Source organism: Ambystoma mexicanum, chromosome 6p (assembly GCF_040938575.1).
Source record: "Ambystoma mexicanum isolate Mex_15411 chromosome 6p, UKY_AmexF1_1, whole genome shotgun sequence".
NCBI lineage: Eukaryota > Metazoa > Chordata > Amphibia > Caudata > Ambystomatidae > Ambystoma > Ambystoma mexicanum.
In genome coordinates this window covers 320,747,021-320,773,043 of record NC_090935.1, presented here as the reverse complement: position 1 = coordinate 320,773,043, position 26,023 = coordinate 320,747,021, and the positions used below count along the sequence as shown (strand labels likewise).

The window sequence follows — 26,023 nt, the reverse complement described above, 5'->3', positions numbered from 1 at the left end:
GCCTGTTTTTTGCCCCCTTCTCTGTTCCTCTGCCCAGATTGGATTTATCCAACCTTTGGATTATGTTTCGGAGGTGGAAGAAGGATGAGGAGGGGGTTGTGCCTCCTGATGTCCCTGATGACCTGTTGTCTGGTCACAGTCAGATGGAAGAACTCTGTCAGTCCTTGCATGACGCCAGTGGGCTTGACACCTCTCCGGAGGTGGAATTTGGCAGGCCTGAGCCTAGTACGCATGCCAAATCCTCATGTAGGCGTCTCATGTCGAGGGTGACTGAATACTTGGGGTGGTCTGCTCCACCTGTTGATTTTGATCAGGATGTTCTGACGGACATCCTGGACCAAGGTCCACCCACTGACCCGATGTTGCTTTTTCACATGGCTTTGCAAAGAAGCGTGGCAGCAGCTTGGACTGCTCCGAAGAGTCTCCCGGCAGTTAATAAGTCGCTTCCGAAAAAATACCTCCCAGCCTTTAGTGACCCCTGCTACTTGTCCACGCACCCTACTCTGGAGAGTTTGGTGGTGTAGGTGCCTGCGGCCCCCGCAAAGCAGGCTGCGTACCCTACCATCCCTCCTGATAGGGACGATAAGCGCTTTGATGGTTGGGCGAAGAAGGAATTTTCATCTGGGGGTATGGCTTTGAAGGCAGCCAATTCCGTTTGTGTCTTGGCGAGATTCACTCACACTCTGTGGAATTGTGCATCTTTGGCAGCTGAGCATATTCCTGAAGGGAAAGAACGGGATGGGGTTCTAGCCCTCGTCCAAGATGGCAAGGATGCCATGTGTGAATCCGTTCAGTCGGGTCTGGACATGGCAGACTGTGTCAGCCGGTCCATGGCTGCGACCACCGTGATACGCAGGTTTGCGTGGTTGCGGACGTCGGGGTTTGCTCCTGATGTGCAATCCCGGCTTCTCAACATGCCCTTTGATTGGGTCCATCTGTTTGGCAGCAAGGCTGACGGAGAGCCTTGAGAGGTTGCAGACCTCCAAAGCTGCAGCAAAGTCTTTGAGCGCTGCAGTCCGTCAACCTCTGCCTTTTCGTCCTAGGGGACGGCAATGGAGGGTAGGTTCCTTTCGGTACTACTCTACCTTTGGTAGATCGAGAGGAGCTGCCAGTGAAAGGGGCCACCGTAGGAATACCAGAGGTGGAAAGCAAGGTACTCGAGGTGCCAAAGCTGCTCGGGCAGTTGCCTCTTTGCTCTCAGGCACTGCCGCAGCCGCGTCTGCTCAGTCAAGAGGCCATGTACCATGGTTCACCGGTTGGGGTCAGACTTGCGCAGCATCTTGGAGAATGGCGAGCCATTACTTCAGATGTGTGGGTTCTGGAGATCATAGCCCACGGCTACGGTCTTCCCTTTCGGCAGAGGCCTCATGACAATCCACCGGGAAAGCTCTCTTTGAAGCGTCCGGACCGCTCCTTGCACAGGAAATCCTATCCCTGCTGGAGAAAGGCGCCATAGAACTGGTGCCTGTAGCGGAGAGGAACAAGGGATGGTATTCCCCTTATTTTTTATCCCGAAAAAGGACGGGGGATTGAGACCCATCACAGACTTGCGTTGGTTGAACAAGCTCCTCAGAAAGGACAAGCTCAAGATGGTAACTCTTTCTCAAGTCCTCCAGGCCCTTCAACTTCGGGATTGGTTGGTGTCTCTCGACCTCAAGGATGCTTACTTTCATGTGGCGATTCATCCCAAGCACAGGAAGTACCTGAGGTTCGCGACTCGCATTTTCAGTTTTGGGTCCTGCCGTTCAGATTGACCTCCGCCCGAGGGTCTTCACCAAACTGATGGTGGTGGTGGTGGCAGCGTATCTCAGGAAAGGGGGGGTTCACGTCTACTCCTACCCGGACGATTGGTTGATCAAAGCGCGCTCTCCCGAGCAAGCCCTGGATCATCTGTCCGTCACCTGCCACTCCTTCCACAAACTGGGGTTCTCCCTCAATTTAAAGAAGTCCCATTTGACACCTACCCAGCGGCTCCAATACATCGGAACAGTGCTCGACGCATCCCTGGGGCAGTGTTTGCCTCCCCAGGTGAGGGCTCATCACATACTGCTCATGGTGGTCAAGTTTCAACATGCCCAGAGTCTCCCGGCGTTCGAGTTCGGCGTTGAGTTCTTGAGGTTGCTCGGCGTCATAGCATCCTGCATTTTCCTGGTGCCAGAGGCAAGGCTGCGGATGAGATCTCTGCAGTGGGCTCTCAAGATGCAGTGGTCGCAGTTCTCCGGCAGGATGTCGGATCCCGATCAGATTCCGCCCTCGGTCGCCCAGGATCTTCTATGGTGGGCCGTCAAAGGCAATCTGATGAAGGGTTCTCCATTTTGGCAACCATGGCTGGAGGTGACGATCGTGACGGACGCATCCCTCATGGGTTAAGGAGCTCATGCCAACGAGTTGACAACCAGCGGACGTTGTTCTCCGTCAGAGTCCAGACTCCACATCAATTTGGAGAAGGAGTCCTAAAGTGCGGATTGGTGTGAAGGAGGAAAGTGACACTGTAGGTCAGAGAGAAAGGGAGGAATGGCAGAAGGTTTACATATTTCTTAATAGGGGGCCAGTGGTGAGGAGTGGCTACAGGGTGGAAAGAAGATGGTGGTGGGAGCAATTTAGTGATCAGATAGGGATGGTGTAACCGTATTATTAGTGGCTGAGAGAGTGGCGATGATGAATAAGAGATCCAGAGGTTGGTATGTTATGGATAGCGTGGTCTGGAAAAAAGACTGAAGTTCACATTTCTGAGAAGTGTTTGGAGAGGGAAGGTTAAGGTCAACTAAGATAATGAGGGGATGTTTAGGGGAAAGGGAATAAAGAAGTTCATCAAAGAATGGTCTAGTGGGACCAGAAAACTATAAATTGAGATTATATTAACTGAGTGAGGCAGAGCAATAGTAGAGATGGTGAATTCAAAAGAGGTAAGAGAGTATGTGGCATTAAAGATTTGTGAGGATTTGAGGTCAGAAGAGGGTAGGTGCCCGACATATCCACCTCTGCCAGTCAGAAGAGCAGAGTGAATGAAGGATAGTTTGGAGCGATATAGGGCCACCAGGGTGACAGCATCAGATGGAGAAATCTATGTATCAGTGATGGCAAGGAGATCCAGGCGAGGAGAGCTGGTATGAAAGTAGTCTGTGATAAAGGGGGTTTTGTTGGGTACAGACCGATCATTCCAGAGTGCAGTGTTCAGTTGATGTGGTAAGGATGTAGAGAAGTTGAGAAGCGAGGCTAGGTTTATATATGTTATGGGAGGTATGATTTGCTTGTCAGCTTTGTTGGTAGTAGGTGAAAGAGAGATGGTGTAGTGAGTTTTATGATAAGGATAGGAAGAGGAGGTTGTAGCATGATTGGAGAAAGTATACAGAGAGGTGAGTACGAGGAGCAGCAGGAGGAAATGCGTTATAGGTTGGTACAACAGTGTGAAGAGAGCACAGTAATTAGCAAGGAAGGGATACTCGCAAATGCCACAGGGAGGAAGGCAAAAGCAAAGGCTCGTAGGCAAAGAGGCTGGTCATCGGCTCGTATTTTCCCTTTACTGTTCCACCACGCACTGGGCTTGAATGGATGCTGCTAGAAAGTTCAGCTGTGATTTCACATGCTCTCGTCACCTATTAGCCTAGTAAATCAGTGGTTGGTCTCTCTTGTCCCTGGTGTTGCTGGGATGAGGCAATTTCTTTCTGATTGGTTTTCCCAGAGGTGTCTCTTGTGGCCTTCAGCTGGAGATTGGGCTGACTCAAGTTGGCCGTAGGAAGTTAACTATAACAATAAAATGTACCTTACAGTGTACTTTAACACTAATATGGGTAAGCCTGCAGCTCTAACATATTGTACCTGTAGGATAAAATGACCAGTACACCATACATTTCCAAGGGAAGACTGTGGATATATCCTTGAATGCACATACATGATTCAGAAAGGAAAAGCACAGTCAAGGAGAAGGAAAATATTAAATATTTGATTTTGTTTGGCATTTCCTAATTGGTTGTTTCAGATGAGCATAAAGAACATGACCATGAACATAATTATTGCCAAACATTATTCGATATTATTCCACCTCCACAACAAACACCCCCACCACAAACTGTGTATCCTCCCCCCATGCCACAAGCATTGCCAAATAGCACGGAGTCCTCTATCCTATCCTAGATATCTTTTCCTTCCCCTCCTGATAAGTCAAATCAAGGACTCTCTCAATCTATACAGACACATTGTACTCTGCATTCACCATTCTGTATGTGACCTCATCTCAAAATCTATTCCTAAGTACCACACACCTTAACTCATTTCTTGGGTTAGCCCTGGGCACCTAGCCTCTCAGAAGTTCCTACATTTAACTGTGTCCACCATTCTGTTTGTTCTATGGTCTTCTATTCTTAAGAGCTCCTCACATTTCAGAATTTTTGTAAAAAGCCTCCTAGATTCATGTCTCTTTCCATTAATTATTTACCATTCGATCAAAGTGAGATCCATATCCCCAATCAGTTTTTTGGCTTTGTCCCTCCTGTGCACCTTTATTGCTTAAGACATTGCCTTAGCATGATTGATCAAGCTCTGATGTGGAGGCCAGGATAGTTTGGTTTGGCCACTTGTTTGCCTACTTAAATGGGACCACACGCAGTCTTAAAAATAAAAACCTCTTGATGCATCCTCAGTGCGTCACTCCATTCCTCCTCTTCCAACTGTCACAGCTCTCCCATTTTGAATATTTCTGTTTTTTGAGGACGCAACCTCACATGTATTAATTACTTACACTTTTATATCTGAAGTCGAAGTAGAAGCCTGAGAACTTTGATATTAGAGCAAACATTGCATATCATGAACGTGTATTAAGGAAGGCAAACTATCTCCTGTATACATTAATGACTTACATTGGTAGTATTTGCAATTTGGAGCAGTGCACATTTTAATGTGTATGTTGTTTTGCTTGCTCACTAGATTGCCACAATATTTTGTTGTACCAGTGTCATTATCTGACGAACAAATCTCAGAATTCAAAGGAAAAGGAATTCCTGTAAGTATTCTTTAACTTGGATTTTGTTTAAAGTGTTAACACAACTACTAATGCTGTATTTTTATAACGTAATTACTATGAAATAGTTGATGGTTTTATTTTTATTCCTCATGTTATACTTCTGTTTGGATTTTAAAGATGAATGCAGTTGTCTAGCCTTGGCAATATATTGAACGATTATGTACCTTAACAATAGACACTTGGGTCTGAGGTATGCTTTATATAAATAATACCACTCAAACGTATAACATAAAGGTACAAAGGAGGTTTGCCAGCCATTTCGGTGATGGACTGCCCTCGTGGGCAGGACGAAGACTGATATGCAAATGGTTATTCCTCCTTTGTGAAAAGTACAGTGAGCAAAAAGCGATGGCTGCGGACTCTCAAAGTGGGTAAAAACCACAGAACAGGTTTTTATGCCCCATTCTTTCTAGAGAGGGGCGCATGCTACCTTTTTTGTAGAACATAAAGGTGTATTAGGCTCTCCCCTTGACTTCCTTATTTTCCTTACTAGTCAACTGTCATTTCTATGTATGTATTTAATTTTGGTATAGGGTGCAATGCTCCAGATAGTGTGTTAGTGACCGCTTTTACACTCTGAAACATAGCAACTATTGCCACGTTTTGTCTCTTGCCACTCATTCACTAGTTTCCATTTCAGGCCATTTGTGTTTTTTTATGGGTACAGACCCAAAACAAATGAGCTAATGGTGTGGGTTAACAGAGGCAACCTAAAAACATGCGAGAAACATGTATAGACATGGCCTCAAAGCACACAAACTAAGGGAATACTAGATGGTGCTTCTTTCACTCACTGCAAGCCATCCAGTGAGAGCATCTCAGTGTATATGAGAAATAAACTATCAAACATAATAACCAGCCCACTATCATAATTTCGCTCATGGCACAACAATATCCTGCTGAGAGACAACCACAGAAAGAAAGGCCGAACATCACATGGATAAGGGGGAGACCAAGAAGCAGCAATAACTATTGGGAGAAGGAATTTCAGTTGGGAACTTGTGCAGAAATTGCAACAACAAAAAACGGAAGAGAGACAGAGAAATAAAAAGAATATGACACACTCCACCACAAGTGACATGGTCTCAAATACTGGAAACCACCAAGGGGCACACTCAGATAGGCACACAAAAAGAGACTGATCCACACCAATGCCACAGTTTGAGAATAATAGACATCTTAGATATAGTCACAGAGAGCGATTGGCAGTACACACTCTGAGGAACCTGAGGGCGTCTTCCCTTCTTTCCCCCTATGCCCTCCTCTCGGGTGGCAAGGGAAAGGCCATCGTTCTTGGATCCTGACCCTGGGGGTGGAAATGCAAGGGAGGATCACCCGAGTGAAGAGAGCATGGGGAGTGGTGATAGGACGTCCTTAGGTGAGATATGGTATCCCCCATTTCCTTTCCAAAATTAACCTTCGATCCCACAAGCCTTCATAGGCTATTGTCAGCCCTTTACCTGTTCTGTCTGTAACACATTCCCCATGAAACACTAGTTCAGTACTCGGAGGAAAAAGAGACCAACTAGAGAAGCACATCCTCATTTTATTAATAAGCACACATACCGACTTCAACTTAGTACTGAGACGGAGAAGAGGACAACTAGAGCAAGACCGGACTACCGTTTCCATATTGAGCGGTCTAGTCTTTTCCAAACTAATCATGGTGGGTGGGATCCTTTAAAAGCCGACATCCCTATGAAATTGGCATCTGCTTTGGAAGCAGTGATGCAAACTGCTGGGTGCAGGCAGACCTCTCTGGATCAGCGGTGTGGCAAGCGGAGTGCACGAGACCCGAGAAAGGATGTAGAGTTTATGCAGCGGGAAGCAGAACTGTAGGATGTTGGAGGCCTGTGGCAGCCCATAGGAGGGGAAGCCGACGTGACCGGGCAAAGCGGTCGTGGAAGCCCCAATCTGTAGGAGGAGCATTTGGGCGAGCGGGGCCATGGAGAGCCAACGGGAGAAGGAGCGAGTTACCGCACGGGAGGAGGAGAGTCTGTGGCAGTTGAGGACCTTGTAGCCAAGCCGTAAGCGCTGATCAGTGAGTGTACCAAGAAGGGGGAACACAGGGCTGGCAGGCAGATATGTAAAGCAGATAACGAAAATTGATCTAAACCAAACTGAGCATTACTGTGAATTCCGAATGAAGTGAAAGTAAAGTACTTTTTGAATTCCGAACTAAATGAAAGCAATTACAAGCAATTTTGAATACCAAACAGAGTGAAATCAAGTTGGGAACACTTGTGAATATTGAACAGATTGAAAGAAAGATTGTGAATTTACGAGAGGCAAAGAACTGTGTTATAAAGGAAACGAGCATTGGAACAAGCCAAGAGAATTCTAGGGAACTGTATCATATAAGAAAGTGAGTATTGGTAACAGCCAAGAGAAGACACTATAATAATGTAATGGGTGGACTGTGTGGTCCGACAACTGCGCTTAGACTGAGTGCACCCTTGTATGGAAAAGCCACTGAAAGAGCAGCCATAAAGAAGTTTGAGAGTATACTACAAAAGACATTTATGTGTTTTGAAATCAAGAAACAGAACCGTCTATGCAAACTAGTGGAAAATACCGGTATTAGAAGAGCTTGGAAGCGTCCCAAGGAATTGGCCTGTTTTGAAAAGATGGAATATTTAAACTCTTGGGGGAAGGGAACCCATATGCTTTGTAAACTGTTTTGAACTTGAGCAAAGGGAAGCTGATTGTAAGCCAAGAGCTGGAACAAGCTCTGAACTTTACTTTGAACAATATTCATGTTGATACTAACATCACTACACATTGCATACAGTTCGACGTGAGGGCAAGTATGGGTTTTGGACACAGACAGACATTTGCTTTGGACTTCCTCACACAGACTATTCTTAGTTTTCTTCAGGTAGGGAAATCCCACCTTTGTATAGGAAAAGTTAGGCCTTAGTCCACCCTGCATTTTGAGGTTGAATAAAACTTTGAAGGCAAAACTTTACTGTTTTCTTTGTCTGCTTCATGATGCCTTCACATCACATTTGTAGCGATGTCATGTCTCTTCCTCGTCGGCAGTTAATACTACACGTTACAGTACTTAATATCAAATGTTTGTCACGCCTTTGGCTAGATATGTCCCTTTATTCACTGGACTATACAGCTTGTTGGTCCCTTGGCACAAATCTTGTCTCTTCCCTCGTGCTGCCAGGCATGGCGCGCACAGGGTGGAAGCAAGCTGTGACGATTCGAGGGAGTTGGTCCCTTCTCCCCAAGGAAGAGCCCCTTCCTGTGAGGCTAGGGAGGTGAGCCCGCTCATCAATAACCTTCTTGGGGGTAGAGGCAAGTGGACCTCACCGGGACAGACTCCCTCTTAGGGGGGCAAGGACTCCCATTCCCATGAGGAACTCCCTAAGACTGGTCATACCATGGCCTACATGAGATGTGTTAAAACACAGAAAATACAGGGGGGGCGTGGCTAGGCGGCACAAGATGAGGACGTGTCTGCTGTGAGCTCCGCCGACGGGCCCCCTTCCTAACGTTATTTAGGCAGTTTTGCGCATTTGTATTGCCCCCAAACACATGGGACCGTAGATAAATCTGGCAGGACCCCATGGGTTGCGGTTCCGAGTAACAACGGAGCAGGGAGACTAGTGAATTCGCTGGGGCAAGTTGGAACCCCCTCCCCCGGCGACTGCTGCAGTTAATATGGTGACGCGCACCATTTCGCTACACGGCCGGAGGAGATTTTGATGCCTGGAGTTGCGGCCCTCCACATTGGGGTGAGGAGACTTTGAAGACCCCCCCCCTGCCTCCCGTCGAGAAGAGCGACCGAGACGCAGCCTAGAACACTACTGAAGCAGTGGGGCCGGAGCTCCGTTGCCCCCCAGAGGCTTCGTTCGCTCGCTTGTGCCCTCAGCTGGACGGAGATTCTCCCTGCCCTACGACTATCATGGCAGGGGCTTCGGAAGAGGAGCGAGTTGAGCCCTGTGCCGGCGCGGAGGGACAGATGAAGTGAGCGGTCACGGACGTGGAGGTGAGCCGAGACGCCTTGAGCCCTTTTGCATTAACGAACGTTGCGGACCTCCAGACTCTGCATTGGGAACCAGTGAACTGAAGAGCCAGGGATCTCCTGGATCAGGCGTCCCGTCATTTTACAGCGGGAGATTCCGCCCTCCGGCCCTTGAGAGGAGGAGGTGGGAGGAGGAACACTGCTGGGACCTGAGAGGGTGGCGGTGCTACTTTGGGACCCGAGGTGAGTCGCCGGCCCGCTGGGGGGGGGAGGAGAGCCCCAGCCACTGCATCAGGAAGGGGGAGGCCTGAAGATCCTGCGCTGGGCTTCTGCCCGCTGTGATACGGAGAGCAAGGGCGCCTGCGTGGCCGCTGGGCTCCTTGGGCTCTGCCTGCGGCGGCTGACTGTGTCTCCTGCGGGGGTCCCCCGCTTCACTACGCGCCCCAGCACTGGTCCCTTCTCTGAGTATTTAATGTCTGATGCCTTCTCTGGGAATAATTGACTCCACGAACCCTCTGCTCTCTTACAACGCTCCATTTGAAGATTCGCTTCCTCAACTATGCCCAAGGCGGGAACTAAAAAGAGAGATCAAGCGCAGGATATAAAAGCTCTCCTGACATCCCAGGCGACTCCTAAGCCCCAGGGACATACAATATCAGTGGACATTCACCCGGCCCCTGCTAAAGACCCTATAGCGGACATGTCTCTCTCTAGGTCAGATTTAGAAGATATGTTGAGAGCCCTCAAGCAGGAGATCACTCAAGACATCAAGACAGAGATAACCACCTCTAAGGACACACTGGCCAGGTCTTTGGAAGAACTTACCTCCCATTTAAGTGGTATTGAGACCAGAGTGAATGACCTGGAGGATACTACCTGCGAGTTAACACATGACACGGAGGTGCTCTCGGAACGGGTGCGAGTGATTGAGGACCATCTCGAGGAGATCTGGGCTAAACAGGCGGACCTCCAAAATAGATCTCGGCACAATAATGTGCGCATTCGAGGTATTCCCTGTCATGTACAGGCGTGCCAGCAGGGCTAAGCAACGGATGCATGGCCCTTTAAGAACACTACAACCAGGTGCTTGGAAGTTGGCATGGCAACGCTGGCGTCCTCTTGGCGTTTCCCACGGTCGACGCTGGAAGCCGCGGAACGCTGTCATGTGACCTCTCCTTCTTAGTCTCCGCCTTCACTTCGTATCGGTGCTTCTGATTGCGAGTAGTGGCCCCTCGTACCTAGCCCATTGTATCCTGCTCCCTTGAAATCCGGTCACTGTAACCCTTTCCCTCCACCCGCTTCCTCCTGTATACCTGATTGCCTCGTTTCCTCGACCCGGACCGTTACCTGGCCTTGATTTTGGACTGCTTGGTTCTCGTCTACTGCCTGCATCGTTCTTCGACCTCGGACTGCATACAGACTTCTAGCCTTCGCCCTTCTGTTGTGGTTGCTCTTCATTTTTGTCTTCTGGATCCTCACTCACCTGGACTGCGTGTGGTCAATATTGTGGAACTTTTGGGAACTTTCGAAACTTGGATTCTTGACCTTGGAACACTTGGAGTTTTGGATTGTTGAACTTTGGAACTTTTCGAACTTGCGACGCACTCTAACAAGTGTGCCTTAGGCGTCCTCGTGCCGGCGGGATAGGTGTTTGGGTTCTTCTTGGACTGGGCATCGTGGACTTCGGATTTCCTTCCCTTCCCTGTCCCATCTGGTTCTCCCCGGTGTTGATCCGCATAAAACACGGTAAGCCCTAGTCTCATAGGGGAAAGGGGGTGGTTGTCAGAATTTGTGGAACGTATTGCAATTTGTCACTATTTTTCGGGTCTTGTTCAGAAGGGCGGTTGGTTATACTTTCTGTATTGTGTTAACTCCTCACTTGCAGATCCAACGCCTGTCCTCGACTACCCGTACCACCCATACTCTGCAGTTTCAACTCCTGCGGCACGTGTCTACTTCTGGGTCATCTGGATCTCATCAGGTATCCTTTCTTTCCTCTGATTGATCGCTCTGGCTGTCCATTTCTGGAGCCAGAGGGTTCCATCAGGTGGAAGAATTCTTCGGCTACACGACGTGGGCAACTGGATTCTGACATTCCCCGTCAAATCTCCGATCAAGAATTGCCCAACTATGTTAGCGACCTATTTCGAGACCTCCTGGGTCTAGCCTCCTCTGACACCCTGATACTGGACAGAACTCACTGCGTGTATTCCTCTGTACAGCAGAGACGAAATCTTCTCCCGGACGTCCTTACTAGAGTCCACTACTTAAATTATGATGGCGGCCAGAAAATCAGAATCTGTCCAGTTTCGAGGTGTGTCAGTTTGACTATTTCACAATCTCTCCCTATATACTTTAGCCTGTCGTCGTCTGCAAAAAGTCTCTACATGGCTTCAGTCCCAGAAAGTCCGCTATCACTGGGGGTTCCCCTGTAAACTGCTCTTTGCCTTCCGCAATCAACACTACGCAATCTCTTCAGAGATGGAAGCGAGGGAACTGATGGCGGAGACTGCTGCGACATCTGCTCTGGATCAAGAGGCTCCACCAGATGAAAATCCCGGCCTGCAGTCTATCTCGATAGACAGAAGAAGGAAGCCTAGGGACTGGAGACGGGTAGGTGGTCCTACATCTCGTAGCGAGCGAGCTACAGTTGGGGGTCGGACTCGCCTGTCCCCGAACAGCCCAAACAGCCGCTCTAAGTCTCCTAGCCCTCCATGATCGGACGAGGTCCCTGCTTTATGGCGAATGAAAACAAATATGAAACAGGGGATACCTCCTCAGCATTTCTGGGGAAAACCTGGGGGTGGAACTGCAACCTGAGTGATTGACATAGCCTGGAGCGTCTAGGAATCCTGGCGGACTTGAGAAATACTAGTGAGGCCGCTTTTGTGGGCTGGGACTGAGGGCCACGTGGCCTTGTACGGCTCCCCTGGTTGGACTCGAGGCTCTGGATGATCGTAAGAGAGATCCCCCGTGGGGGGGCTTACGCAGTGTGCAAGACTACATATGGTTTCAAAGTGGGGGCACCTAAGTCGGAATGCGCCTGAATCTGTTGTAGGTTAACTGTGGTTTCAATGGAAGTTAAGGTTAACGAAAGCTGCTTGCAGCTTCTGGTTTATCATACTTCAAGATGTTGCATCATATTGTTCAACAGCGCAACTTGTTTTCTCATTTGTTCTTTTTTTGATTTGGTTATCATCCAAAATTATTTCTATCATTTTTTCCTATTTTGGAACACTACGGTTGGGTCTGCCTCGAATGGAGGCTGTTGACGACGAGGCAATTTTATATGACGTCAATTTCAAACCAGCAATATCAGCAGGGTGCTTTGAAGGGTGGGTCAGTTGGGGTGAACTAAATGTCCCACTGAAAGTTAATTTCTGGGCTTCTCAGACCTGGTCTGGGGGGGGGTACTGAGGGGAGGATGGTATGTAATAGCTACCTATGTCAAATATGTGTAGAGAAGGAAGATATGTTTTGGCGATAGCCACAGGGCTCTCGGCCAACAGACCTATACCAGCTACAAACTAGAGTGACCCAGGACAACCATATTCCCTTAGAAGGGCCACAAACATCTTGATGACCAAAAGTGTAAACAGACTAAGAGAAGAGCCCAAAGGGATTCTAGGTGAAGAAAGAAGGAGGGAATTTAAGAAACTAATACAAGAAATCACAAGAGACTATTTGTGAATTGTATATTAAAGACTGGTACTAGCTGTACTCTCAGGAGAAGGGAGTCCTTCTCCTGTCCTAAGTTAGTTTTCTTTTAGTGGTACAGTCAGTTAGGGAAGTTTTGGACAGCGGCTTGTTTCTTTGGACATTCACGACTGACAAACAAGCACCTTAGTTATTAATATAGGCATGGCTGACCCATAGACATAGGGATAGTTAGGTCTTTTACTTTTACTTTGATAAACAAGAGTATATAATGTCCTCTGAGAGTCTATGTACTTCTTCTGACTAACCACAATGCCTAGATTGCAGCTCCCCCTCCCACAGTGTCTCTCACATGCAGCAGCTGAAGGAAGAGTGTAAGGGGCTGAGTGTTTGTGGTTGTGTGGTGCCCAGCAGAGGAGGAAGTTAAACTAAATTGTTCCTGGGATGGGTAATCACCAGCAATGTCTTTGTTTTCGGTAGAGGAGGTGCTAGAATGGGGGTAGATATGGGAGGCAGTGTGGGGTATTAAGTGAGACCCCCACTTTAAACTCAACGGTAAACGTTTTGGTGCTATGGAAGATGTGCAAAAATGTATATTCACTTCTTTCCCATCTGTTGGGAGCTTCTCAGTTTAGGGGAATTTAATATTGGAATCTGAGAAGCCCCATGTATGCTGGGTAATGGGGCTTGGATGACCATGGGAGCCAGTTGCCACCATCCACTGCGTGATGCAAGACCAACAGGAAATAGTCGGCTGATCCCCAGCCCACCACTAACCCTTAAAATCGTTAACCTGATGCTAAACCCTTGGTGACTTAAGAATAAGGAACAGAAGGGAACAGTATGGAGGATCCCAAGCTTCATCATTGGGGAATATCGGACAGAGATGCAAAAGAGGCTAGATGAGCCAGGAAAGCAGAATCTTAGGGATAGGGGAATTACCCATATGTTCGCTGAAAAACCAACCCCAAGACCTTGCCTGTAATGGGCAAAGACCTTACTCTTTAATAAGGAGTCTCTCTCCAAAAGTGGAGAATCATGATTGTATTGAGGACACAGAGCCTAGGATTATGCAATACATAAAGACAATCACCAGCTTAGATTTAAGTGTTTGTTTCACCGGGCCATCCCCTGCTACTTGGTATCCCAGTGTAAGCGGGCCAAATGCCTAACCCAAAGATGGGGGATCTATGACTGTAAAGGGAGTAAGCATAGTAATGGGAAAGCCCTGTCTGAACAATTGTAGGCATCAACAGTGTCTGTGACAAAAGGACAGCAGCCATACATTGTGAGGATTATCGAAACCTGCTACAATGAATGGGGGCACCTGCAAATTTAAAGAACTGAATATTCAGTGTTGGTTTAGTTTACAGAGCTAACAGGTGGCCACTCAGCATGCCATGTGATTCTGCAACCTCAGACTGGTTGTTTGTGTAGAAGGAAAAAAGATCATTGAGGCACATCATCAAGGGCTATGGGACCGACATATGGCAATACATTAGCGTATGTGTTAGGCAAGATGGCAGTCACCCTTTTTGAGCACTCATTCTGCGATTCTGTACACAACCGCTGCCAACAAGTAAAATCTGCTGTAAAAAAATATTAAAACTTGAAGAAATCCCAACGCTTAGCCACTGAAAGGATACAGCTGTGTTCAGTTCAGCAGATGCAGGTCCTGTGGATGGGGCCACTGAAGTATGTAGCGTCCCAATGGTGTATTGTGAATTTGAACAGTAATCAAGAAAGAGAGCAGAGAGGACGGGGCAAGCAGTGGTGGAGGTAGAACGTGGAAGCAGGAGAAAAGAGATAGAGAATTGGGGTTATTAGAAGAATGTTAGATGAATGTGGGAAATGACAGGAACATGATGCCAAGAAAGAGTGGTATCAGGAGGTTAAAGGGGACAGGAGAGGGATTAGAAGAAGCATACAGAGTCGGTAGATAAGGTTGGGGAGGCAATGATGCAACATCAGAAGGAGGTGGGAAGAGGAGTGGTGGGACTGAAGGTGGTTTTGAAAGAATGGATAGAGCAGAAAGGTGGAGCATGTGGAGAAAAGTTAAGGATACAGAAAGAGGAGGGGGAGATAAGGGGATAGTACTGAGGAGTGGATATGTCAAGAAGGAAGTCAAGAGGGCATATGTGAACTTCTGAGGCTGGCGCGAGGGAGAGAAGGCTAAACTACGCAGTTCATCTGGCCATTTTTGGCGGGAAACCCCTATGGTGCTCTCAACCCCTGTGTGGCTGGTCTTGTCACTGGGTTAGTTGTGGGGGGAAATTGGGACTAGCCAAGCCCCTGACATTGCAACCACTGACTGCAACCCACTTTGATCATTGGAAACTACACTCTATATGCATATTGTGGCCATACTATGGATCTGGTGCCAAATCTGGATAAACGCTCTCATCCACATATGTTGACTTCACGTGAGGAATGGGGGGCACCCTCACTGAACCGTACAGCCGGCAAAGAGCACAGCAATCTGGGGTGATAACTGGCCCTTGCTCTGTACCTGGGAGAGGCGCGTACAATGCTGTATCGCCGCCACCGGCTGGCACAAATCATAAAGGGAAAGCAGAGATTAAATTGGGGCCTGGTGGTAGGACCCACGATTGCTCCAACTGCAACATGACGAGAGGTGCTGGGAGTAAGAGAGGCAGCATGGAGCGATTCATGATTACAGCACCCAAAACCTCTGAGATGACAGCCTCGACAACGGCCACTGACACCCCTACAGCACCAGAGCCATTAAATATGCAGCAAATACTGGATACCATGAACAGAAGGGTTCAATGCAGTGGATGGCAAACTGGATGATATCACCACAACGGACACCTCCATAAGGGCCCAACTGGGGAAGGAAACTCCATTACGGAAGCTGAATGCAGAATCACCACAGTGGCGACTCTCTCCAAAGACATGAGAACAGTGAAGGCCAAATGCGATGGATGACCTGGAAACAAGGTCTCGCAGAAATAACCTATGCATGGTAGGGATACCCGTGGAGGCGCTACGTGGCAAGATGGAACTAGCAGCAGAGGAGCTACTCCGAGCGCTAATGGGCGAAACTGGATTCTCCTCTCACTTCATCATTGAAAGTGCCCATCGAGCACTGTTGGTTAAACCCAAACCTGGTGACTACCCCCGATCATGTATTGCCCACCTCATGAACTACAGAGAAAGAGATTAAATCCTACGTGGGACCAGAGAAATTGGGATACCTTTGTTATGAGTCCAACTGTATACACGTTTACCCGGATTTCACAGTAGCTGTCCAGCAGGAGCGCCGTATGTTAACAGGGGTGAAAAAACTCTTGAGGGAAAGAACGGTCCCCTACTCTATGCTTTTCCCGGCTCGTCTTAAATTCCAGCATAAAACAAGACGTTTTTCTTCACAGTTCCGGACGAAGCAATATTCTTTATTGAAACCCATATACCTTGGCCCTACGCTCTGAGGACGCATCTCATACATGATGGCTAATGCACTTATTTGTATATCTTGCTTATTGTAACACGTGTACATAGGAATACCCGCACAGCTGGGCTATGTTTTGCAAATTAAGGCAATGTAAATTCTTTGCCCGCCCAATGCGGCTACAGCACCCCCCTTGCAAGTGCAAATTGTTGTCGGGGGCTGGTTATGTTGGGGGCGGGGGGTGTACGGCCCTTCCACAGTTTTGGGGTGCAGTGAGAGTGGCAGGGTAGGAGGGGAGCTGAGTTATTGTGTTGCTTAAAATCATACTTTGTGAAATCTGGGGAGGACATTATATGTTCAGGATTAGACATTCATACTGGGAAGACTTAACATCATACTTTAAGCATTGGGGATGACCAAGAAAGTCACGATTCTTAGCTGGAACATCAGGGGGCTAGGTAACCCGATCAAAGCACAGAATATTGTTGCATACTCCAACCGGAAGGGAGCGCAGATCCTCTTTCTCCACAAGACGCATGCACTGACAGTCTGGCTCTTAATCTGGCACCAAACTGGGGCACACAGAAATATTACACTACCTACTTAACTAATGCTAGGGGCACACTCATTTTAATACACCACTCGCTGCGCTTTATATTGCTAGACACTAAGGTGGACCCGGAGGGCAGATACGTTCTGGTTCACGGAATCTTACATAAGAAGGAACTCATATTAGTGAGCGTCAATGGCCCTAATATTGATGACTCAGCCTTCTATGACGGCCTGTTTGAAATGTGTTCCCAATACCCCCTGGCGGAGGTAGTGCTAGGCGGCGATCTAAACACTGTACTAGACATCACACTGGATTGTTGCGGCACCGCTAGGCGCACATTGTCCATGGCTGCGCACACGATACTCCAGGGCATAGAGGCGAAGACACTATTGGATGTTTGAAGAACACTGAGCGGCACCAACAGAGTACTCCTTCGACTCCTCTGTTCACAATATGTTCTTATGCATAGAAATGTGGTTGATTTTGGCTCCCTTGCTCAACATGATATAGAGTTTATAACGTGCCTATACACAAGCGTTTCAAGGTGCTACAAGGCAAGGGAGGGAGGAACAGAGGGAAGACTGATAACGATCTTATAAGACCAGTTGACATTGAGATCACGCAAGTGTAGGAGAGGGGGAGGTGGAAAAGTGCAGGGTGAAAGGGGAGGGGGAGTGTAATACATAGGATAAACAGTGAAATAAATAAACATGGTCACGGACTGTGAAATCCTCCCCTGCACCCTTTCTGATCACTCCCTGATATTACTGACCTTGGAATTCCCGGTGACCGGGACAACCTGCCCACCATGGAGATTCAAACCAGCAGCACTCGGACACAGCATTCTCCTTACAACTGCACAAACAGAGAGCAATCTACTTCTAAACGAATATGGGGTCCATCTCAACGGTGGCAACCTTATGGCAGGCCTTTAAGGTGTTTGTACGGGGTGTTGCCATGTCGGCAGAGTTTGAAGTCCTGAAAAGTATTAGGAGACATCTAGCTAGGAAAGAAGCTACACTGGGTGCCCTGTAACGAGAGGGAGGGCAGTCTAATAAACTATTCTATGACTTCTACCAGGCTCTATACCAACCTAAGGGGAGGGCTTCGGAGAAAGAGACCGAAAGCTATTTAAATGAGATACCCACCACCCTCCTCTCCAACGCGACGCGCAATGCACTTGAGATACCACTAACGGTGGATGTAATACAGTCGGCCATTGAAGAACTCCCCCGAGACAAGGACCCCGGTTCGGACGGATTGGGTGCTGAGTTCTATAATTAATTCTCTGGGCTACTCTCCCCTTACCTAAAATGTGGGAGGAAGCATTGGTGCTAGGGGTGCTACCCGAATCGGTACGCGAGACAACCATCAAACTGCTTAAACCTGACAAGGCACCAGAAGAATGCAGGTCCTATAGACCTCTATCCCACAATAATACAGACGGCAAAATATTTGCCAAGGTACTTGTGATGCGCCGATCCTCCTGATGACCCATATGGTACATCCTGACCAGGCAGGAATTATACCAGGCCGGTCAACAGTATTATGCCTTAGTCATTTATAAAACATTATGACCTTAACGCCTCCTGATGCTTAAACGGTGGCGGTATTGCTAGATATGCAAAAAGCCTTTGACGCAGTGTCTTTGCCGTTCCTCTTCCAGGTGTTGATTAACTATGGGTTTGGTCCAAGATTCATATCCAGGGTGAAATTACTCTACGCATCCCCATACGCCTGTGTGTGTACAAATGGTTGACACTCCCCACTAATGCAACTGAGAGAGGGTATGAGTTCAGTGATAATTGAGCCACTAGCAGACAAGATTAAGAATGGGCACAGTCAGGCCAGCGCAAAGATAGGGGAAAACCCGGAATCATATTAATATATGCGGATGATATATTACTATATATGAGACCCTGAGGTCAACTTCGCTAAGGTACTGGATACTGTGGTGGGGTTTGGCGTGCACTCGGGACTGCACCTGAATAGTAGCAAATCTGAAATGATTCCCTTGTCGGCCGGGATGATGATACCCCCCAACAATATGGGATTGACCTGGGCTCCCCCTCAATCCGCTATTTGGTGATAAAGATGTCACGAAATCCTGGCTTAACCCGTGAGCTGAACTAGCGGTCATACATGGTGGTTCTTAGGGCTAAACTGAAGAGATGGGGGAGGCTCCCGATGTTAATGGCTGCAAAACTATCACTAATTAAAATGTTAGTGTTACTCAAACTGCTCTACATGTTTCACAACATCCCGCTATGGACAGACCTTATGCTGTTCCATGACGGGACAGCGGCATGCTCCTCCTTCGAATGGGCGGATGGGGCGGTGTGACTGAAATGGTCACATATGACCAGGCCATATGAAGGAGGGTTCAACGCACCTAACTTTGAACTGTATTACAATGTTACACAGGTACACTATGCTTCCCACTGGGCTACACCGAGACCTCCCCTCCCCTACCCCACTCACGCCTGGAGAAAGTGTGTGCTGGTCCTACACCCTTAACATCCTTACTAATAGGCAGCACATACTAGGTGAGTCACCAACAGGACCCTGTTGGGGCCACCTGTGAGGCATGTGGGAAACTGTTGGCTAGGGGGATTCAGACACCACTGTATGACAGCCTTTTGCCCCTGTGGGGTAGTCTGTTGCTCCCCCCAACAGAGGATGGTGGCAAAATTAAAACTTGGAGCGCTGCAGGCATACACACGGCTTGTGACCTTTATATGGAGGGCAGTTTTGTAGAATGGGAAGTATTGAAGACCGCGGTTGGAGGGGGCCCTCTACAGGCATTATATTTGCGGATGCGTGCAGCGGTGCAGGCATTATGGCCTGTATTTCCTGACGAGCCGCCAATAGACCCGTGCTCGTCTTACATACTGTAAAGGTCTAAGGTCTAAGGGCAAAAAAAGTATTTTTGTTCTATATAAACTTGCACAATCAATGACTACTAGTACTGTACGGAACATACGATCGAGGTGGGGTAGGGATCTCCAGGTAGAATTTTCAGACCCTCAATGGAAAGCGTATTGTCTATTGTCAGAGGGGATATCACTGTACTCACAGTATAGACTGATACATTTTAAGATTTTGAATAGACTATACTGCTCCCCGGCAAGGCTGAACAGATTTCCGACAAATGAGACAAAGGCATGCTCCAGGTATGGAGATGTTGATGCTCATCTGCTGCATATGCTCTAGTCCTGCCCCAAACCATATGAATACTTGGACGCTGTTAAGAACACCCTGTCTGAGATAATGGGGGGGCATCACTATACAACTGTATACTAGGCTATGTTGGTCGGATGGGGGTAACCCAGCGAAGGTTCTTGAACTTGGGGTTGCTGCTGTCCAGGAGAGCTATCCTCATGAAATGGATGCATAGACAATCCCCACTATAGAGACATGCATGCAAGACATTGTCTGGGCCAATGACACCGAAGAGCTGTACATCACTTTGACGCCAGGTACCAGCAAGCCTAAGAACATTTGGGCCGGGTTTCGGTAGTATCAGGGTAGTCCAGAACCCCGAAATCGAACTTTCAAAATCCCTAACATTGCTGATACTTGTTTGTAAATGTGTATTGACCATGATTGTACTGGTATCCTGAACATGTCTTTCTATTTAGTGTATGGTAATAATGTTATACACCAAGTGTAATAGATAAACGGTGAAAAAAAAAGAAGGAAGTCAAGAGCTGGATCCAGGAGGGGACGGTGCAAAAAGCCTAGATTGCTCTGGTGTGTCGAGGCGGAAGTAGTAGAGGTGTCAGTCCAGAAAAACTAAGCACCCCTTGAGGGTCCGGAAATGAATGATAATTGGTTGACCGAAGACCAACCGCCTCATTTACAGTGTAAGAATATATATTCATTAGTCATTAGTTATTACGTAGCTATTAGTTTAACTAGAGTGAAGCCATTTTAAGATGACCAGAGTCGCCATTTTGTTTTCTCTCTCTGCTCTCTCTAACGTTGCCACTTTGCCTCATGTAAAACTGCTTTGCTGTAGATATTATTTCGCTTCAATGGTCCAAGGCTAAGAAACATGTTGAAACATTACACTGGCGAGCCAGACAGGAATGCCCGATTCCCTCCCTCACGTATCCTTGAAGACAGGGAGCAAGGCATTTAATCAGTATACAAATGCCAGCGAGTCTCCTGAAAGAATAGCAATGTACGAAACTAGCATTTAAAGAGTTGAATTATGATCTTCTTTACGGCCCCCCTTTCTGAGCCCAGTGAGGCCCCGGAGAGCGGGCTGACTTCTAGAGCGAGAATCGAAACTTAGAGATAGTGAGGCCTGGCATGTGCCAGTCTCCTACGCGCAGCTTGCCCATGAAAAACAGAAACGCTGTGTTCTCGCAAACAAAGAATGGTGTCTGTAAAATTGGAGATTGCAAACTGTTACTAAATATGGTGGTCTAAGGTGTCATATTTGTCACGATGGTCAATCATCACCTCTAATTCAAAGGGAAATTAATTGGGGGCGGCATCAAATGTGTCATTACTGATTGTAAGGTGCTCCGTTTTTATATATGTAATTGATGTACGTTTCACGCTCTCTTGCGTCCCCTGAGGTCTGTTAGACACACGTCGCGGGGCGTGGGACCACTTGGCCAACTGGGACTATTTTGTATTGCAATAAACCCTAGATTTTGCGAACAGAACCTCGTGTCTGGCGTATCTATTCGTGTGTGGTGACTGTGCCTTGTTTCCACATCCGAGGGTCCCTCAGGGGCCCCTTCAAGATGGCGCCTGAACAGGGACCCTCCCCCACTTGTTTCATCGTGTACGTTGCAAAATAAGGAAGGCGGTAAGAACGGCGAGGACGGGAGCCAGGATCAAGAGGCATTCGGGGCAACCTGCGTAAGTGACGAGATTCCTTTCTGCAGATTTGCACATAGCTGATCCCTGATCGATGTCCCTGGCCAGTGAACAAGGAGGCGAGGGACCCGAAACGAGGCAGTGCCGAGATACGCAGACACGACATCATTGGTTGCGTCAGTATACGGACGAATTGTGTCTTGAAAAGACACATTGACTAATCAGGTGAGTCGTGCCCCGATTCATAAGTAATCCTGATATTGGCTGAGAGTTGATTTTGCAAAATCAAACACACAGAGTAAGTTTGATTAGCCAAGGGGAAGGTTAAAACATGCCTGGGGTATTGTCCACCTTAGTGGGATTTTTCCGCTGCGGTGAACAATCTTTGGATTCTGGCCAGGAAGCACCCCCGGGAGGAACGCTGGCTTATGAGATGTACATAAAGTATGGTATGGGAGCGATAATGTTTTGTGAGACTTGGCATAAGCAAACCAGAAAACATGAACATCTTCAGTGGCTGAGGGATGGGAGTTTTGAGATGGAACGTATAGATAACCTGGAAAAGGTGTTGATAAGTAAAAGAGCATGCCCTGGAGCACTTGATATCCTTAGGGACTGGAGGAGGGAAGCAATGCTCCGATTTAGAAGTAGAGAGAAACATGCGCGCAGGCATAAGTCAAAGACGGAGAAAGCTGAGGAGAAGGAGAAGGAGGAGGAGGAGGAGAGTAATAGCTTGCGAAAGGTGAGACGGCGCGATGAATTAAACATAGAAAAATATATCCCCAAAGAGAGCTACACTCATCGGACGAATTAATAAACAGAATCTTAACTGAAACAAAACAGGGCCAAAAGGAGTGAAACTAAAAAGACTATGGCAGTAGCCGCCGCTCAACCCCTCCCGTTGATCAGCCCCTCCCAACACCAGCACAGCCACAGGCTACATCAGACACTGCACTGCCCACTAGCCAGCCAGCCCCGAGTTTTTCGCAATCACCACGGCCCCAACAGACGGATCCCACTCTCACTGCCCCCTCTGCACCTCCTGATCAAGAGGGTGCCACTGTCCTGACTGCCCCTCCCATGAGTGGAATTGAGCAGAATGAGTGTACGTGTACGAGAGTAACTCGCAGCGCGATCAGTAAGGAGAGAAAGCGTGAGCTGCAAGAACAGGCGGTAATGTATATAGAGGATAACGATGAGGTATCCACATATGACTTCAGAAGAAACAACGAAAGACAGGTATTGTTGGAATGCATGGGGGAATATTTGTCGGGACAATGGAAAAAGTTAATTGGGAAGTTACCACCGCATTGTTGGATTTGAATGCATTAGCCTGTTGTAGAGGGAGAGATGAAGAAATAGAAGAGCATGTGAAGCGACTGTTTGAAATAAAGAATTAATTTTATGAAGAGTATTCTAAAGTACTCGCCACACCGGGGAATAGGAGAAGGAATATTGAGAGGGGCAGGAAGAGAGCGTCAAGACTGTATAAGCAGAAATCCTTGCCGCCATCTGGACAGATAGGTGATAGACAAAGATTGCATGTGTGTGTGCGGGAAACGATGAGATGGATGTCAAGCCCTGGGACTTCGGTAGGAGAGAAAAATGAGATATGTAATGAGTATCCTTTGCAAATAAGAATAGAAGCCCTGCGGACGATAGTAGGGGTGTTACTCCAGCAGATAGCAGGACACCACAGGGGAAGGGGAAATGCACAGAGTAGAGGAAATCCGAATATGCATGTAGGGCCTTTGGGATTAAATAAATGTGCATACTGCAGATAGGAAGGACACTGGCGGGCACAATGTCCGCATTTGCAAAATAGAGGCGGATATAGTCAGAGAAGGCCTCACAGAGGGCACATGGGAACAAATGGTCACAACAGAAATCATATGCAGCAGCATCAGAATGATCAAGGGAATGGTGCAAAGAATCAAGGCCAGGCTCTGAATCAAACTGTTCAGAGTCAAAATCAGCAAGGTGCACAAATGGGAAATAGAGGGAGAGGGGGGAACATTTTGATAACCAGACAGGTGCATACTATAATAACAGTGGTGACTACACATCGGATGACGTGTTGTTACCCCAATAGGACAGCCCAGGACAGGGGTCGGAACCAGTGTCAATTCCCGTGAACCAGAAAGGACCCTATGTAGAGATGAAAATCAGGAATGAAGAGCATAGATTCTTCGTAGATACGGGGGCGCAAAAGTGCTCGATAGATCATCACTTGGTTCCAGACATACTTCTGTTAGGGCGACAAAATATCTCAGTAGGGTTCGCAGGTACACCTGTAATAAACCCTGAGTCCAAATAAGTGGCAGTGACAATAGGGTCTTTTACTGAACATTGTCCATTTCCTTTAACAGAGCATTGTGGGGAGAATCTTTTAGGATTTAATCTATTGAAAAAAACTAAGCGCAGTTATCCATTGTACACCAGATGGGGTATTTTTGACTATTTCTCCCCAGACTATGCCGACTTGCGAATTTATGGCGGAACCCTTAACAGGGGAATTGAGTACAGTGCCAACTTACATTTGGGCCGTGAATGACAATGATGTGGGATGTTTTAAAATAGAGCCAGTAAAAATTACATTGAAAGAAGGAATAACGCTACCGCGTATTCCACAGTATAACATTTCAGCAGAAGGAGAACAAGGATTGAAAAGTATTGTTTCTGATTTGGTGAAATTGGGAGTGATTGAAGAGATTACAGGTAGTGTATGTAACAGCCCCATTCTTCCTGTGTACAAGAAAGGGGGTAACAAGGTACCGTATCGTTTCATAATTGATCTCCGTGCACTGAACAAAGTGGTAGATCCCCAATTCCCGTTAGTGCCAGACGTCACTACGATCTTGACAATGATCCCTGCTTCGGCAGAATACTTTAGTGTTATTGATTTGAAAAACGCTTTCTTCAGCATTCCAGTACCCAAAGAAAGCAGGTATTTATTTGCCTTCACTTTAGGAGGACGATCATTCACATTCACATGCATTCCACAAGGCTATACTGAAAGTCCGAGCATATACAGTAGAGCTTTGAAAGAGCAGTTGGACATGTTAGAATTACCAGCAGACTGTGTATTGTTACAATACATTGACGATTTACTAATCGCTGCTGACACGGAGGAGATATGTAAAGAAGGTACTGTTCTATTATTGACTCATCTAGCCACGCATGGCCATAAAGCAAGCCTAAAGAAATTCCAGTATTGTCAGAAAGAAGTAGCTTATTTGGGTTACCTACTCTCAAAGGAAGGGAGAAGATTAACACCAGAGAGAATAAAGAGTATTTCTGGTATGCCTATTCCAACAACACAGAAAGGTGTGAGAGCGATAATAGGGATGGCTTCTTATTGTCGTCAATGGGTTATGAATTTCGCTTTAATTGTGAAACCAATGGTGGAATTAGCAAAAAAGGATGCTGTGATGCTTTTGCAGTGGAATGAAGAATGTCAAAAAGCATTTGATTCGCTAAAAACCATTTTGAGTTCTGCTCCAGTTTTGGGCACACCGAATTATGAAAAGGTTTTTAGGTGTTACGCTCACCTGACTCCCACGGAGGCGCAGGCCTGGTTTGGAGTGCTGTTGCCTCTTCTATGGTGAAGCGCAGGACTCGGAAGATGGACAGGACCGGACCCTCAATTCTGGCTTGTCTGGCTCACAGAAATATTCTTCTGTGTGTGAAAAGGGAGTATTAACAATCTGCGGGATAATGTGTAAGTCTCCCACTCCCTTCTCACCCTCCACGAAACCCTTCTGCGATTCCCCGTTAAGTCTCACCTTAGGGTCTGAAAGGACGAGCTCTCCATCCTGCTTCTGATGCAGGGGCGCGTTGTAATCCAGTTACTTCACTGGATCTTGGATTGTAGAGAGTTCAAGTTCGCTTGACCTTCCCGGTAAAATACTGTGAGAATTCTGTTTATAAGTATAAGCCCGAAATAATAATTGTCCGTTGTCTCTATTTCAGGTGCAGAACAAAGATTCTGAGATGAGAAATGGAACCGACGAAGGAAACTCAGGTGAGTTGTTTGATGAGAGGTTCCTTTAGTGTACTTGCATTAATGCACTAACCCTTGTGTCTTTTTTCCCCATAGGGGCCGGGGTTCAGAAATGCCGGAGATATGGCACCGACCCGAAGTGAGAGGTGCAGTTCCAGTAGATATCAGGTAAATCTTTAATGAGCGTTCAGGTAATGTATTAGCATTCGCTCACTAACGCTGATGTCTCTTTTTTCCCCTTAGGGGCCGGGGTCCGGAAATGCCAGGATGCGGCACCGACCCGAAATGAAGTGGGAATGACCCAACAGGTAAGTCTTATGATGGAAAATTAAGGTTTTCTTATTCTCTTCCCTAGCTCACCTTTGTTCTTGTCTTTTTCTCCGTAGGCGCTGAAATGTGGCTGCGGATCCAGATGGTCGCTGATGAACATGGAGGTGCCCAGTAAAGGTGAGTGGAATGCGGCGCTGCAGCGATCGATGCGATGTGCTTTTAAAATGAATGTCTTCCTTTTCAGGATCGTCGGCGAAATGTCTCCGGGATGCGGATTTAGCAGGTAAGGACTCTTC

General features: G+C 47.4%; 1 protein-coding gene across 1 annotated transcript in view; it reads left to right on the top strand.

The window, feature by feature from the left end:
• MTMR12 (myotubularin related protein 12) overlaps positions 1-26,023 on the top strand; it is a 1,529,619-nt gene that overhangs the window by 1,136,523 nt on the left and 367,073 nt on the right. The window contains exon 8 of the mRNA XM_069627080.1: positions 4,924-4,999. Coding sequence (XP_069483181.1) covers positions 4,924-4,999 — 76 coding nt within the window. The remainder of the gene's footprint in view (positions 1-4,923; positions 5,000-26,023) is intronic.